Source organism: Panthera uncia, chromosome E1 (genome assembly GCF_023721935.1).
Source record: "Panthera uncia isolate 11264 chromosome E1, Puncia_PCG_1.0, whole genome shotgun sequence".
NCBI classification, from domain to species: Eukaryota; Metazoa; Chordata; class Mammalia; order Carnivora; family Felidae; genus Panthera; species Panthera uncia.
Genome location: NC_064814.1, coordinates 17,700,080 through 17,717,574, shown reverse-complemented (window position 1 = coordinate 17,717,574; position 17,495 = coordinate 17,700,080). Strand labels below are relative to the sequence as shown.

The 17,495-nt window shown below is 37.8% G+C and overlaps 1 protein-coding gene across 14 annotated transcripts in view; it reads left to right on the top strand.

The window, feature by feature from the left end:
- BPTF (bromodomain PHD finger transcription factor) overlaps positions 1-17,495 on the top strand; it is a 145,667-nt gene that overhangs the window by 59,381 nt on the left and 68,791 nt on the right. For 10 of the 14 annotated variants that reach the window (XM_049637626.1, XM_049637632.1, XM_049637627.1 and 7 more), the window contains 4 exons: positions 8,257-8,445; positions 13,657-13,844; positions 15,689-16,044; positions 16,518-16,649. In XM_049637626.1, the coding sequence (XP_049493583.1) occupies positions 8,257-8,445; positions 13,657-13,844; positions 15,689-16,044; positions 16,518-16,649 (865 nt within the window). The remainder of the gene's footprint in view (positions 1-8,256; positions 8,446-13,656; positions 13,845-15,688; positions 16,045-16,517; positions 16,650-17,495) is intronic. The other 4 variants (XM_049637633.1, XM_049637631.1, XM_049637637.1 and 1 more) reach the window with 2 other exon arrangements.

Below are 17,495 nucleotides of genomic sequence, written 5' to 3'. Positions count from 1 at the left end.
AGAGAGGGAGGGAGGGAGGGAGGGAGGGAGGGAGGGAGAGAGAGAGAGAGAGAGAGAGAGAGAGAGAGAGAGAGAGAGAGAGAATATATCTTAAGCAGGCTCCACGCCCAGCCTAGAGCCCAATGCTGGGTTATATCCCACTGCTCTGGGATCATGAGCCAAGCCAAAATCAAGAATCAGACGCTCAAACGACTGAGCTACCCAGGTGCCCCTGGGTCAAGGTTTTTAATTGTGTCGTTCAAATCTATATCTTTCCTAGTATTTGTTTTCCTTCTCTGTGAGATATTTTAAAATTACTTCTAACAGTTTACTGTGGAGTTTCTTTTTGTCAGTTTTTGCATTACATAGTTTGAGGCTGTGTAATTAGGTGCACATAATCTTTATATTTCTTGTTCAGTTAACTTTCTCATTGTAAAATAATCCTTTATCTTTAATAACATTTCTAAGCTACCATAGCCTGCTTTTGGTTAGTGTTTATATTGTATATCTTTTCTGGAATAGAAAGGCGTTTTTTAAATAATGTGAGAATTTAAATTTCCTTAGAAATATATCCAGAATCTCTTGAGAAAGACATGTACTTTAGAATTTCTTTAGAAGTAAATGTGTATTGGAGCGCCTGGCTGGCTCAGTTGGTAGAGACTCTTGGGATTATGAGTTTGAACCCTGCGTTGGATATAGCTTAAAAATTTTTTTAAAGCCTTAAAAAAAAGAAAAGAGTAAATGTATAGTATTTCAAGCTGTATTTTGACATAAAGTCTTGTCAGAGAGTACTGTCATTTTTATGTAATATGATTAATGAATTTACGCAAAGGAAACATTACAAATTTATGATCTAAAAATCTGTGGGAGTGGGAACATGAGAAAAGTAGGCAGGTTTCATGATGTCATATTGGGTACGATCAGTGATCAGAAAGATTTTATGTGGCTAAGATTGAAGATTAAGCTGAAAAGTTGGCAGCCATATTTTGGGCAAGGTTGGTAGCCATCACTTAAAGAAATTAATCTCTTAATATGCCTATTCCTTAGATTTTTTTCTTGCATCTCTGTTCCAGACGTTTCACTTTAGTTCATGAAAATACTTACGTTGCCAAAAACAACCCCATGTAGCAAGTATGTTATTTAGTATAACTTCGTTATAGTTAACAAAGGCTCAATTTAGGAATTACACTTTTTTCCTGGATTTTAGATGAGAAACTTTTTGTACCAGAATGTTGAGTTTTAAATTCATAAGTGGAGAGAGAAGGACACATAACTTTCTAACATTTTAAACTCGGGGCGCCTGGGTGGCGCAGTCGGTTAAGCGTCCGACTTCAGCCAGGTCACGATCTCGCGGTCCGTGAGTTCGAGCCCCGCGTCAGGCTCTGGGCTGATGGCTCGGAGCCTGGAGCCTGTTTCCGATTCTGTGTCTCCCTCTCTCTCTGCCCCTCCCCCGTTCATGCTCTGTCTCTCTCTGTCCCAAAAATAAATAAAAAACGTTGAAAAAAAAAAAATTTAAACTCAAATCCACTTTGAGTGTTTGTATTCAGACATAATGCACACAGTATCTGTCTCAAGTTCATGCCTCTAGATTTAATCACTGGGATTAGGAACATATGAGTAGTAGATAAAACTGGTTTTATTTCCATAACTATAATTGTTTGAAAACGTTTCCATGGACATATTGAAACTCTAACATCTATAAAGTTCAACTAAAAGAACATTGATTTAATCTATTTCTTAACTTTCTGAGATAATGACATTTTAAAAGATAGGCACTTTGTTTTAGTTTTGCATTTTATTACAAGGGAAATTCAGTGGGTAAGAAGCTATTGGTACTAGATGTTGATCTCATGTAGTAGCCACATTTTAGCTCACTGAGTTGATCGGTAAAGGCTTTGGGAACCTCTGCAGCTAAATACTCTTTTGTTTCTTATTCTTTTTAATATGTTTGGTTTTAGTTTCTAGTCATACACATTCTGGTTATTTTACCTCATTTTCTTTCTTAAAAAAATTCCTTTAGTACCTTCAGAAGGAAAATTTACTTTTTTCTCTTTGTAGTACTTTGCTTAGAAATTTTTTTAGGCTTTGGTGTTAATGTTCAGACGTTGAAGATCAAGGGGTATTTTTGGTTTGAGGGATGACTACAAAATTACCTTATTTTTACTCATTTACCTCATGTCTAATGAAAATGGTATCGTAAGTACCAAAACTTACAATATTTGCCATAGGGCTAGAACATTTGGCCTTTGGAACATTTGGAAATGTATATGTTGCGGGGGTGGGGGTGCCTCGGTAGTTCAGTAGCTTAAGCGTCTGACTTTGGCTCAGGTCATGATTTCATGGTTTGTGAGTTCAAGCCCCACGTTAGGCTCTGCCTGCTTCGGATCCTCTTGTCTCCCCCTCTCTCTTCCCCTCCTTGCTTGTGTGCGCATTCTCTCTTTCTCTCTCTCTCTCTCTCAAAAATAAATAAATATTAAAAAATGTATGTTGGTAGACAGTACCTTCTTGGTGGTGTTTTGAAGCAAACAGTTCATATTTCCTTTAATTCTGTAGCCAAATGAAATAAAGAAGTGAAGAGTTCTAGAACAATTAAGGTTTATTTATTAATTTTTTTAGTAATCTCTACACCCAGTGTGGGGCTTGAACTCATGACCCCAAGATCAAGAGTTGTACCCGCTTCTGACTGAGCCACCCAAGCGCCCCTAGAACAATTATTTTAAAAAAACAAAACAAAACCCAAAGTCAGTATTCTACACTGAAATGGAGGAAAACACTGTTTTCCACTCAAGACAAATTAACTGGGGACAAACTAACAAAAAAGCTATATGTTTTATGAGTTTGTGGTAGTCCTCAGCTTATTGTCACCTCGAAAGTTTAAATGGATAGAATCTGAACTCCCATTTGCTTTCAGTGGGTTATTGGCTTTTTTTAAATATCAGAATACCTGGCAAGGGATTGATTCCCTGTTCTTTATGAAGTACCATTATCTCTCTACTAGCAGAAAACACTTTCTCTAAAGAATTTTAAGATGTGTATAGTCAGAATCTCTTAAGTTCCTATTCCAGAATTCTTTTCTTTTCTTTTTAATGTTTACTTACTTATTTTGAGAGAGAGTGCTTGAGCATAAGCGTGCACGCAAACAGGGGAGGGCGGGGGGGGGAGGGGGGGATATCCCAAGCAGGGTTGCCTGAGCCTGATGTGGGGCTCGATCCCACAACTGTGAGATTATGTCTTGAGCCAAAATCAAAAGTCGGGTGCTCAACCGAGTCACCCAGGTGCCCCCCAGAAGTATTTTCTTAGTTAAAACCATACTTGGAGTATATTATGTTAAAAAAGTTTTTGTGGGCTGGTGTAGAATCTAATCACTTTTTATTTTTCTGTGAGAAAGTACACTCTGAACTCTGAGCTCATAAATGAGGGGATTTCTTTCCTTCTTTCTTTATTTTTTTCTTTCTTGGGATGATTATCTTTATATATTGTTTCATTATTTGAGAAGATGTTAATTAGACCTTTATAAATTAGGACTGCTGCGCTTTACAAATCTAGACTTTACAGCTGTGAAAAGAATGGTTAGTGAAGAATTTGATATTATTCATGTGAGACTTCTTTTGTTTCAGATATATGCATTTTCCCAACAAGAGTTAGTTGATTGTGTTAGTGGCTTGCAGCTGTCAGATATTAAATTATTTCCATCCTTCACATAAAATTTGTTTACTATAAAAATTTTCAACCATACACAGAAGTTAAGAGAAGAGCATAATGGCTGCATCCCCACTACCATATATCTAACACTTAGATAGAAAATTGTCAAGATTTTGTCATATTTGCTTTACCCATGATTTTTTTTACTCCGCCCTTTTTTTGCTGAAATAAAAAATTGTTTTCTTTTTTTTTTTAATTTTTTTAACGTTTATTTATTTTTGAGACAGAGAGAGACAGAGCATGAACAGGGGAGGGGCAGAGAGAGAGGGAGACACAGAATCCGAAACAGGCTCCAGGCCCTGAGCAGTCAGCACAGAGCCCGACGCGGGGCTCAAACTCACGGACCGTGAGATCATGACCTGAGCCGAAGTCGGATGCTTAACCGACCGAGCCACCCAGGTGCCCCAAAATTGTTTTATTTTTTGACCCTAGGTGTACACTGTTAGATAAATCATAATCCTTAGTTAATTGTACTCATCATTGACCATTGTATAGTCCCCCTTAATTTATTCATTAAGGTTTTAAATTGCTTAATGATAATGAAAATAAATACTTAGGAACCTGTCACTTAAAACAAAGAGCTAAGTCCTGCTTTGAAACTAACCTGCATCTATAATCATCTCCCCAGTCATATCCCCTGCCTCCCTCTCCCTTGCCTGAAGTAAATTGTCACTCTGAAACCTGTGTTCACTAACATGTTTTGTTTTTATAAGGGATACACGGTAGAATCAAGACTATTGATACTGGAGCTCAAAGCGATGTATAATTCACATGCTTTTGCTTCGTTGAATTGATTTACATGATTTGCTAAAAAACTGTATATTTCTCTTTTAGTTGTTTTAATCTTGATAGCAGGTGTATTGGTTACATATTATTTAAAACCCTTTTAAAAATATATTCTTTTTTCAAAATGTTTATTTATTTATTTTTGAGGGAGAGAGGGAGGAAGGGGCAGAGAGAGAGGTAGACAGAGAATCCCAAGCAGGCTCCACGCTATCAGCGCAGAGCCTGACGTGGGGCTCAAACCCGCAAACTGTGAGATTATGACCTGAGCCGAAATCAAGAGTCAAATACTTAAATGACTGAGCCACCCAGGCATCCCTAGAACCTTTTCAAAAAAAAAATATTTATTTATTTTGAGGCAGGGGAGGAGGGAGGGATGGAGGGAAAGAGAGAGAGAGAGAGAAAGAGAGAGAGAGAGACTGTGCACAAGCGGGGGAAGGGCAGAGTGGGAGAGAGAATCCTAAGCAGGCTCCACGCTGAATACAGAGTCGGACACAGGACTTGGTTTCACAACCGTGAGATCATGACCTGACCCAAAATTAAGAGTCAGATGCTCAACTGACTGAGCCTCCCAGGTGCCCCATTACATATGGTTTTACATCTCTTGAGTCTCTTAGTCTAGAGGACTCTGTTTCCCCCAATTTTTTCTGTACGCTGTTGACTTGTTGAAGAATACTAGTGTAATCCTGCTATGGGTATCGTGCATTTGGAACTTGTCTGTTTCCTTCTTCTTAGTGTTCTTTAATTTATTCTAAAAGCTTGATTACATACATTACAAACATTAACTGTTTTTGGCAAGAATATTCCATAAGCTATGTGCTCTGGGTACTTCAAATCATATAGCATCAAAAGGCTCATGATACGATGTCTGTTTGTTTTGCCTTTATAAATGGTGAAATTGATCAGTGAGTTCAGGTAGTGACATTATAAAATTTCCTGTTAACCTCTCATTCATTCATGGTCATTTCAGAAATAGTTATCTATTTGGAGATTATAATACATTGATTTTTTTTTCTTTTTCTTTTTTTTTTTTTTTAACTGAAATTTTGTGGAGAATTTTCCCTCATTAACCAAGGCTGTGTGAATACCTTGAACTGTAGTCAGAGCAGGAATAAATGCTTAAATTATTTCTCTTTAATTTTAATTTTCAGAGTCAGGAGTCAGTATAACAGTTACCTTCAGTGGTGAGTCATGAGTTATGGACTTTTACACAAGGGCATGGCTTTCTCATTTTAAGAATCTGTTTGAGATCCTGGACCTTCATATAGTCAGTTTCTTTCATTCAGTTGTAGTTATTTATTTTGCTTAAATTGACCACAGTCCCCTTCGTGTTGGCTTTTGAGTCCTTTTTCCATAACCCTGGTAACCTTAGATAGCGTTTCCACTTTTTGGCAGAATAAGACGTGTGGGGCTTCCCTTATGTATTTCTTTCTCCAGACCTGGAATTAGTCATTCCTCCAAGAAGCCCTGGTGGTTCCTTTTAGTGGGGAATGATATTTAGAGACCACAATCTGGACCCAGAGTATTACTGCTTTGGGTTGTCACTGCCTCTAGGCCTTTTTGGTGGGTGGTGTTAGCAAATAAGTATTTTTGAAAAGACAAAGACCATCAATTCATATTGACATTTCAATTCAGATTGAGGATTTCATACCTAGTTTTGGTGTTTTTTTCTTTTTTTTGTTTGTTTTTGTTTTTAAACTTGCATCACTTCTCTTACACTGAAAGCCTTATTAGCTCTTAACAGAGTAGTAACTTACATTTTTGCTTTATTCTCATACAGATGTCCATTAATAATAATGTTATTAATATTAATACCGTGGTATACATTAATAAGAAATGATTTTGTGGGCACCTGGGTGGCTCAGTCAGTTTAAGTGTTTGACTCTTGGTTTTGGCTCAGGTCATGATCTCATGGTTCATGGGTTCGAGCCCCATGTTGGGCTCTGTGCTGACAGAGGGATTCTCTTTCCCTCTCTCTCTGCCCCTCCCCAGCTTATGCATATGTGTGCACTCTCAAATAAATTAAAAAAAAAAAGGAAATTATTTTGAGCATCATAGCAATTTTGTAATAACAATATTACTGTTGACAGTAAGACCACTGAATAGCATTTCAGAGTTTTTTTGTAGCTCTCTATTCATCCTTATGCTGTATTTCCATTAAGGATGTATAGTCAAAGTACTGTGTTTCAAAGTCACTTAAAATAATTTTTATTTTATGGTTATGTCAACAACTTGATATACAATTAGGTTCATTTCAGTTTTCAATTTTTAGGGATTGCATTTCTAACTTTAATTTTTAAAAAATGTAAAACAGTTACATGATTCCAAAATCAAACTGTGTAACTGTGTATATTCCCTCTCTAGGTAATCATTTCCTTTCCTTCCCTCTTAGGTAGTCATTTTTATTAATTTTTGGTTATTTTTCCAGTATTTTAAAAATTTTTATAAGTAAAGGCAAAAATCTGTCCTTAAACTTGTATTTTTCTCCCCTTCTTACACAGAAGTTGGCATACTATAAGTACTATTTCACACTTTGCTTTTTTATATTTAATCATTCATATGTGGATATAGTGATTTTCCTAGTCCTGTTATGGTGCATGATATTTCATGTGTGTGTCACCTTTTTTTCAACCAGTGCCCCATTGATGGCCATTGTGTCTCTGGTCTTTCGCCATTATAAATAATGCTGGAATGAGTAGCTCTGTAAATAAGTAATTTAGTATTTTTTTGCCAGCGTATTTTGGGATGGATTTCTAGACATGGGATTGGTAGGTTACGAGCGAGTGCACATGTAGATATTGTCAGTTCCTTTTTATGCGCTTTGCCCCATTTTTCACTCTCACAGTGTTGTGTGTGGGAGTGCCTGTTAGCAAACTGCCTCTTCACCTGAATGTATTGTGAGACTTGGAATTTTGCCAGTCTGATAGCTGGGAAGCTCCGTATAGTTTTCCTTTGCATTTCTGTTAGTTTGAATTAAATGAGCGTTTTTCCATATGTTTCAAGGCCATTTTTACTTCTTTTGTGACTGCTTATAGATTTTCTCGTTTTCCTATCAGGTTGTTAGGATTCTTCTCTCAAAAAAAACTAGGAACTCATTATTCATTAGAGATAGCCTTTGTGATATACGGCCAACCACTTTTTAATTTAGGGGATTGATTTTAAAAGTATCTTAGTGGCAAAATGAAATACAGAGGGAGGGAGGCTCTTAATTTCTGAACTACCATGGAAAGACCTAGGCTCTCCGTTCATGGTAGTGTTCATTTTGATGATTCTTTAGGAGCAGTACTCTTACTGCTAACTATTAAATTGCTCTTAAAATTTACAATGACTTAAGCATTACCTTCTAGTTAATTTGGGAGCACAGAATTCAAGCAGAAAATCTTAGAGATAAATAATCCTGTTTAATACTGTTCCTAATACTGTTTGACACCTTTTTGGAAAGAATATAAATTTCAGATTTTGAGGGATTATCTCAAACCCATTTCTACATTTTCTGGGATAATTCTATCACTTTATTCTTCTTCTTCAGCTCTGGGGTAACTGAAAGGCTGTCTGCCTTGTGCTAGAGACTAAGATGGTAAGAGTCTGAGCTAATAGACTGAAAGGCTTAAAAAACAACTCCTAGGGTGTTGCTTGTAAATCTCAGACGTTACATCCTTCCTACATGAGCAGCTTTTCTTTTTGAAATCTAGCTTTGTAATGCAAACCTGAAACAGTGAAATGTCTTTTCTGGCAAAGCAGTGGCTTTTCATGTGATTTCTAATCTAAAAATCAGATATTCTATTTTTCTAGAAGACCCTAACAAGACCTGTGACAGCAGTAACACTAGTGCTACCACTACCTCCATCCAGCCTAATCTGGAAAACAGTAACAGCAGCAGTGAACTAAATTCTTCCCAGAGCGAATCTGCTAAGGCAGCTGATGAGCCTGAAAATGGAGAAAGAGAGTCTCATACACCTGTCTCTATTCAAGAAGAGATAGGTAAGAATACACTTCATCCATTCAAGCGAGCTTTTTAATTTTTTTAATTTTTAATTTTTCGAATAAAAGTTTGATGGGGTGGGAAGACCTAGATTTTCTTTGCCTTTTTTGCTTCTTGTTTGTTTTTTTTTTTTTTTTTTTTTTTTTTTTTTTAAGCACGAATAGCACTTGCATTCATTGTCTTTATTTAAAAAAATGCGAAAGCACACAGGAAAAAATCTTTTTACTACCCCCTCCCCACAGGTAACCACTGTCAACAGTTTGGTGTGTAACATTTTCTATTTTTTTCCACGTGGTTACATAATGTATGTGCGCTTACAAGAAGGTTTATTTTTATTTTATTTTTTCGCAAAAATGGAATCATTTTGCATGTATGGTTCTGCACCTTGCTTTTTTTTTTTTCCATGTAGGGGACCTTTTCATGATATAAATTGGATTCGTTCATTTTTTTTTTTTTTTAACTGCTGCATGGTACTCCACGGTATGGATGAACAGTAATTTATTTACTATTTCTCTATTAGTGGACATTGAGTCTGTTAACAGTTTTTTTCTTATTACAAATAGTGGTGCTTTTTTAAACATCGTTAGCATATATCTTTGTGTATTTATGTAAATATTTCTGGCAGTATAGGAACAGTAAGTGAAATTGCTGGGCCAAATGGTAGGTACATTTTAAAAATAGTGATGACTGCTGCTTAATTGTACATTAAAAGGGATTTATACCAATAATTTACATAATAGGTTATTTCTTCATACATACGAAGAAGAATTCAACATCATCCACCTTTTACATTTTTGCTAATGGTGAAAAATATTTCATTTAAAAATTTGCATATCGTTGCTTACTAATATGGTTGAGTTTCTTTTTATGTGTTTGTTGGACTTTCAGTGAATTGCTGATTCATATCTTTTGTTCGTTTTTTCCTGTTGAGTCTTGACAGTTTTTCTTAATGAGTTTTAGGAATGCTTTATGTATTATGGCTATTATCTTTGATTTTATGTATATACTTACATAGTCACTGCTTGCTTTTAACTCTTCCTGTTATCTTGTTATACAGATATTTTTATATAGTTAAATTCCTTTCTTTAAGGTTTCTCTGGATTTTGTGTTTTACTCAGGAAAACCCTACCCCAAGCATGTACATGTTTTACAGTAATTTCACATAGTACTTCTGTAACTTGGTTTTTAATCCTGTATAATTTTGTGTATGGTGTGAGATAGAGATCTGTTTTAATTAGAACTTCTTTTCAGTTGCAAGCTGCCAAACCAGCTCAAAGTAGCTTCAGTGAAAAGGGAATGTAATTAGCTCGTGTAATGGGGAAGTTCAGATACCTGGACCCCCAGGTATCAAAGCTTTTCTGTCTTCCTCTCTTTCTCTCCCACCTTTTGATCGGCATGTGTTTGTGTGTTAACTTCATTCTCTCCTGATGCAGACAGGCCTTTTCCAAGTGGCAGGGAAGATGGCACCAGCGGTTTGTATTCCTATCTTTCCAAGGTCTGTGACCCAAAGGCAAGGCCCCTACTCCTGCTCCAAATCAAAAGTCCTTGAGGAAGAAATTTGAGTGGCCTATCTTGGACATATTGTTCCCACTCCTGTGGCCAGGGCAGGCAAGGTATTCTACTTGATGGCTCCAGCAAAAGTGTATGACTGGAGCGGGGTAGGAGTGGTTTTCCAAAGAAAGAGGGATGCTGCAAAGATAGGAAACAAGTACCCACAGCTCTACCCTTTGGTAGCTCGGCACAAACATATTTACTCAAATTTCAAACTGTTTCTGCTGAACACAATGTGAAGATCTCACCACAACTGAAGAGGTTTTCAAAAACTTCCCAAAAGTACATCTGGTAATTGTAACTTTATCTAGAACTTCTGGGTATTGTGTATTGTTTTTGATTTGGTCTGGATGTAGCTTCTCTCAATCTCACAATCTGTGAGCCAGATTATGAATTTAACCTTTCTATAACACTTGCTATCCTGATAGTGGAAGGTATTCTCCGGTGAATCTGGCTGCCCTTGGTGTTTTGGAGGGTGGCTGTGGATGAAATGTGAGAAGTACCTGGGAAGATCCCCCTTCCAGAGGCCAATCTGCTTTAGCAGCCTGGTTCTTGCTGGCTGTTTTCCAGAATGGGTTGCTGGGGATTGCTGTAGGTTTAAATAATCATCTCTCTCAGCATGGCAGATTGGGAGTTTTTTCTGGCAGTAGCACTCCCTGGTAGATTGCCTGGGTTCCCAGCCTAGCACCTAATACCCAGAAACTCTGCTCAGGGTCTCTCAAGGTGTAGCCACCGTACTTGCTCTGTGGGTCTGCTCTTCAGACCAGATTCCCTAGCCTGCAGGTAAATAAAGTCTGCCTAGGCTTCTGCCTCCTGCCATCCTTAAACCACGAGCTCCAGAGGCTGGCTTAAAGCTGCTCTGTACTCTGCCTCCAGGCTGCATGGAAGTGATTCACTCCTTTATAATAGGAGGAATGTGGCCTCTGGGTAGGGGGTGTTAGACAGGCTTTGTTTCCTTTCTCTGCCACTTCAAGTCTTACCCCTAAGGATGAATTTTATACCTCCTTTCTCTTATTTGCATGCAATTTAGCAAGTGTCAGGGGTGCCTGGCTGGCTTAGTTGCAAGAGCTTATGACTCTTGATCTTGGGGGTCAGCTCTTTTTTTTAATATTAATTTATTTTTGAGAGAGCTCAAGCTGGGGAAACGAAGCGGGCTCTGTGCGGAAGCAGGCTGACAGCAGGCAGCCCAGTGTGGGGCTCGGACTCCCCTCACGAACCATGAGATCATGACGGGACCTGAGCCGAAGTCATAGTCGGACAAAGTCGAAAGTCGGACGCTCAGCCGACTGAGCCACCCAGGTGCCCCTCGGGTCGACCCTTGATCTTCGGTTCCTTGAGTTTAGCTCCACATGGGGAGTAGAGATTACTTCAATAAATAAATAAACTTAAAAAAAAAAAAAAAGGCACCTTAGCAAAGTGTCAAAGGATGGACTCTCAGGTTCTTAGTTGAAGGGCTTCTCTTAAAAAGCACTGTGCTTGCCCTTGCTGCTTTTAGGAAATTTAGCCTAGATCAGATGCTTTCTATAAAGTGTTTATTGTAGGGCCGTATTAATGGTCCCAGGAAGTAGCTACTGTAGTTCAACATCTTGGTATGAACTTCAGCATTGCCAGGCTCATGGTCTGAGACCCAAGAGAAAATTGTTGATAGTCTGACCAACTGCTTTGATGTCACACATCGAAGGTTTCTGGCTTTTCAACCTGGGCCAGAAAAACACCTGATAATACCTCTACCCTACCTTGATTTAGTTAGTGCCATATTTTGGGCTCAAACATTTTAAAATATTCTACTGGATTGTTTAGAATTTATTGGTTGTAAGTGACAGAAATCCACCAGACTTGCTTAAAATAAAAAGAGAATTTAATTGGCTCATGCTTCTGGGAAGTCTAGAGGGAGTGACAGACAGCCTCAGGTGCATTATTGAACCGTGGGAGCCAAACGAGGTTACCATGGGTCTTCCTCTTCCTCTTATCCACCCTCCTTCCCCAATAACTTATTGTCTCTTATTGTTGAAACTTTTTTCCATGTTGTGAGGTAAAAGTAGACAACCCCTAATTTATACTCTTTCTGCTCACTAACACAAAAAACAAGACCAGGGTGCCTGGCTGGCTTAGTCAGAAGGGCATACAACTTTTGGTCTTGGGGTCGAGAGTTTGAGCCCCACATTGGGTGTAGAGATTGTTTATATACATACATACATACATACATACATGTTGGGTGTAGAGATTACATACATACATATATACACGTTGGGTGTAGAGATTACATACATACGTACATAAAATAAAATAGAATTTTAAAAAAGCAAGAGGCTTTATCTGTCACCAGATTTTGAAAATTAGAGTAGTGGGCTGAATGGCTGGGGCCACATAGCCAGATCTGGACAGTCACTGTGGCCAGGCAGTGATATGCTCTCTCTGGCCAAGCTGGGTGACATTGTTTACCCAATATAGCAGGATAATTATTTTGTAGCCCTGGCTGAATAATATGACTGAAGTAGGGGAAAAGCATATCTCCAAAGGAAAGAAGGGTGTTGGTCAGATAAAATTAAGAAATGCTTTCCTGAATTTTATATTTTCTAAAATAGTTTTCCCATTCTAATTTTTTTTCTACTCAAAATGCAATTTTTATAAAATATAGTAAGTTTTCTGTTTAATCTTTCATTTTCCAGTGCCACACAATTCTTAATTTAAAAAACTTTATAATTTTTTTTTTTTTAACGTTGATTTGTTTTTGAGAAGGAGAGAGCCAGGGAGTGAGCAGGGGACGGGCAAGGGGAGAGGAGACACAGAATCGGAAGCGGGCTCCAGGCTCTGAGCCTGTCAGCACAGATCCCGATGCGGGGCTCGAACTCATGGACCATGAGATCATGACCTGAGCCGAAGTCGGATGCTTAACCAACAGAGCCACCCAGGCGACCCAAATTTTAAAAAGTTTTAAATTGAAAAGAGAAATCTTGTTCAGCTATCTGGCCAGTGGAAATTGGATAGTGATGCAAAAGTTTTAAGAATGTAGAGAAATTCTCAGCCAAAGTGAGATTCATGGAAAAGCAGAAAATGTCCCTTGGCATAACAATCTGTCACTTAAAAAAAAAAAAATTAAGTTATTATGAAAATGTGAGAGATCTTTATAACATTAAAAAAACCTGATTTAGTTGATTTCACATGTATAATTACTTGTATACACAGATAACTATCTAGATTTCTTAGGTGAAAATTCACTTGGCATTTATGTTTATAAGCTTTAAAGTATTATGTATTTAAACAATTTCAGTGGACATCTTTCTAAAATTAATTATACCATTTACTTTTTATACAAAATCCACATTGAATATATGAGGCAACATTTTATTAGTGTGCATTTTGAGTTATGATGTTTATAAATTTGTAGCAGCCCTTCATGTTTTCTAGTAGATGTGCTTTGATACAGATAACCTGGCATGTTTGAATTTTCTGTAAAATAATAAATGACAGTAAAGTTCTGACATACTTTCTTCTAAGCAAAACCCTTAAGAATGAATACATTTGCTTTGGCTATTCAAGGACTTTTTGTTTACTTTCTGGATCTTAGATGTGCATCAGGTATGAGTTTTGGATAAATCAGAAATTGTTATAACTTACTTACTCTTAGCATTTACTTTTGGCTTTTCGTTTGCTAACAGGTGATTTCAAATCAGAGAAGTCTAATGGAGAAATAAGTGAGTCCCCTGGAGCTGGAAGAGGGACATCTGGGTCAACTCGAATTATCACCAGATTACGGAATCCAGACAGCAAGCTGAGTCAGCTGAAGAGCCAACAGGTGGCTGCTGCAGCCCATGAAGCAAATAAATTATTTAAGGAGGGCAAAGAGGTATGTTTTTTCTGCTTAACACAAAAATCTCTGGAGTGTGAAATAATTTTATTTATCATGCCTTAAAAATAGGGATGGGAAGTTTGTAGACCTTTTGAATTCTGTTTGCTCTCTTTCCAAGAGTGTAGTGGGTAACCAGATTGAAAGTGGTTAGTTTCATCCTGTATTACAGTAAGTATAGTTGTGTACCCAAATTTCAGTCCATGCAGGGAAATGCTATAAATGGGTGGTATACTTTCTTTCTGCATGGCTACTTTTATTGTATATAATTCTAAAGAGATAGAGCCTTCTTTTACACATATGGTAATGAGTACCCTGTTTGTGGGCTTTAGTAAAGAGTTATAGATGATCTAATGCTCAGTTCTGGTTATAATAAATTTAGCTGAACCTGCAGCTAGTGGATGGGTCTCTGCTTGCCCCATGGTAGCAGAGTACAGTGCATAGAACAGCACAGCATCCTAGCTCTGATTATGAACAAAAAGGCCGAAGCTAGGATTTAGTAATTAAAAAAAAATTTTTTTTATGTAATCTCCATACTCAGTGTGGGGCTCGAACTCAAAACCTCAACTGAGCCCGCCAGGCACCCCAGCTAGGACTTGTATTTGCCCCCCAGCTAGCCAGGGTGGCAGAATAATGCCACAATGTGTCTCCTACATTTAAGAATTATTTACAAGGTAGATAGGCAAGAATATACAATATTCTTTTATAAACATTGTAGGAGTTGCTTTATTTTTTTTTTCTTTAATGGTCATTTTTGAGAGAGAGAAAGAGAGAGAGAGTCAGTCAGGGCACAAGTGGGGGAGGGGCAGAGAGAGGGGAAGACACAGAATCCAAAGAGGCTCCAGGCTCCAAGCTGTCAGCACAGAGCCCGACACACGGGGTTCGAACTCATGAGCCGTGAGATCATGGCTTGACCTGAGCTGAAGTTGGATGCTTACACAACTGAGCCATCCAGGCGCCCCTATAGGAGTTGCTTTAAAGCAGCAACCCAGGACTCCTATTCAGTAGTTTCCTGAAAAAGGATTTTACCTTACTGTGTGTGATGCACTCTGGTGTTTTCTCTTCTAGTCTACTCGAGTATATTATACTTTGTTTTTTATAAAGTTGAATGTGATCCACTGTCGATTTCATGGTTCACTAAAGGATTGGGATCAACTGTTTGAAAACATGATTTTAAAGTATCTGTGGGCTCTTATGCTAAAGCTGGAATGATAAAAGCAGAAGAAAAGATATTTTTAGGAATATATCTTTTGGGGAATAGTACATGCCATGGTTTCCTTCTTCCCTAACCTGTGTTTTTTTAGGCTGGAACTAACGATTGGTGAATGATGTACACACGTAGTTTTGTGTGTGTATTTGAGGTGCATGAAAATAATAATGTCTGACATATAATAGAGATTCTCTTTGTGGGAAGATCTTGGTTGTTTAATTGTAAACAGTTAGCTTTAGCTTTTAATTTCGCTTATAAATTTCAGAAGTTCACGGGGCACCTGGGTGGCTTAGTCGGTTAAGCGTCTGACTCTTGATTTGGGCTCAGGTCATGATCTCACAGTTCGTGAGTTCAAGCCCCAGGTTGGGCTGTGTGCTGACAGTGTGGAGCCTGCTTGGGATTCTCTGTCTCTTCCTCTCTCTCTTTCTCTCTCTCTCTCTCTCTCTCTCTCTCTCTCTCTGCCCCTCCCCTGTTTGTAGACTCTGTGTCTCTCTCAAAATAAATAAACGTAACATTTCAAAAGTTGTCATAAGGTATACCTTATTTGGAATGATAAATTACAAATTATTAAAAGACAGTTGATCAAGTTTACATATTTGATATGAATAATAAGTCTCTTTATCTTCTTGGTCAGGTACTGGTAGTTAACTCTCAAGGAGAAATTTCACGGTTGAGCACCAAAAAGGAAGTGGTCATGAAAGGAAATATCAACAATTATTTTAAGTTGGGTCAAGAAGGGAAGTATCGAGTCTACCACAATCAGTACTCCACCAATTCATTTGCTTTGAATAAGCACCAGCACAGAGAAGATCATGATAAGAGAAGGCATCTTGCACATAAATTCTGTCTGACTCCAGCAGGAGAGTTCAAGTGGAATGGTTCTGTCCATGGGTCCAAAGTTCTTACCATATCTACACTGAGGCTGACTATCACCCAACTGGAAAACAATATCCCTTCATCCTTTCTTCATCCAAATTGGGCTTCACACAGGTAAAGGACACTAAGGTTCATTTATGGCTGTGAATATACTAAATATTTGCGGAATGCTTATTGCAGGTGCTCGCTTTAAACTTGTTACCAGTAAATTGAATGCAGTGAGTTTAGGCAGCAAAACACTGAGGACATGAGGGATGTGAGTGTCCTTCCAAGTTAGTGAACCAGCGTTAGCATTTGGAAGATTTCTGGAAAGCAAAGTCTTTATCCCTGGAGTCACGCGAAGGCAAGACAAAGTTCCAGAACACTGTAGAACATTTAAGGAGCTGACAGACTAACTGACCTCTGGGATTCCTTGTAGTGTTCAAAATCCGTGACTCGGTGAGTTAGGAACTTCCAGTAGCAGTGTATTGATACTTGCTTGGCCTAGAAACATCTGTCCTATGAGGTGGAGTCATGAATCACAACTCTTGTGCTTTTAATTGAAGACCAACAAGTGAAAGAATTTTTTTTCTTCTTCTGACATACAGGGCGAATTGGATCAAGGCAGTTCAGATGTGTAGCAAACCCAGAGAATTTGCATTGGCTTTAGCTATTTTGGAGTGTGCGGTTAAGCCTGTTGTGATGCTGCCAATATGGCGAGAATCTTTAGGACACACCAGGTAAGTGAGTTCTGAGCCTTGTACGTGGTGGGCCGCGCTCCCTTTTGGAATATGAGTCTCTTAATAATGGAAGTTCATGTATTGAAAAGGCCATTTACATGTTACGTTTAACTCTTCTTGGCCTCGTTTTCCCCTCCATGAGATAAGTAACATGAGTAAATGTGTATTTTTTGTGATAAAGGACTGGATGAAGATGGAAAGAGATTAAAATACTTTTTAAAGTAAGAAGCATTTTTATTGAATAGAGTATTCACATTCAATATTCTAGAATGTTTCAGGTACTGTGCTAGGCATGTGATTTAGAGTTGAATGTCCAAAGATCATTCATCTCCTAAGTAGACCCAGAGCTGTGTCACTTCAGCAGATACTTAAAAAAAACAGATAAATTTTGTGACTTGATTCTACTTTTTAGTTCTAATGGATTTAACTTTAATTAGTCTTTAAAAAGTTATTATTACAGAACTACTATGAGCTTATGGTAAAAAAATGTCAATTACTATTCAAAGTGAAAAGTAAGAATCATTTTATGCCCCTCTATAGATCCCATTCCGAAGATATAACACTGTTATTTTGTTAATATACACAGATTTTGTGTTGCTTTCCATATCTGTGTTTTATTTTATGTTACAAAGTTTTATTGTTTTTCAATGAAAAGTATTTTAAGAAAAGTCGTTTACACCTGCTAAATTTTCATCTGCTAAGGATTGCTCTAAGGGGTGTGTGTGTGTGTGTGTGTGTGTGTGTGTGTGTGTGTGTGTGTTTTCCTCACATAAATCTTATGGATACTTATTTTCTTTCTTTTCTCCCTCTTATTTTGAATGTAACTGCTGCTACTCATAGAGGCTT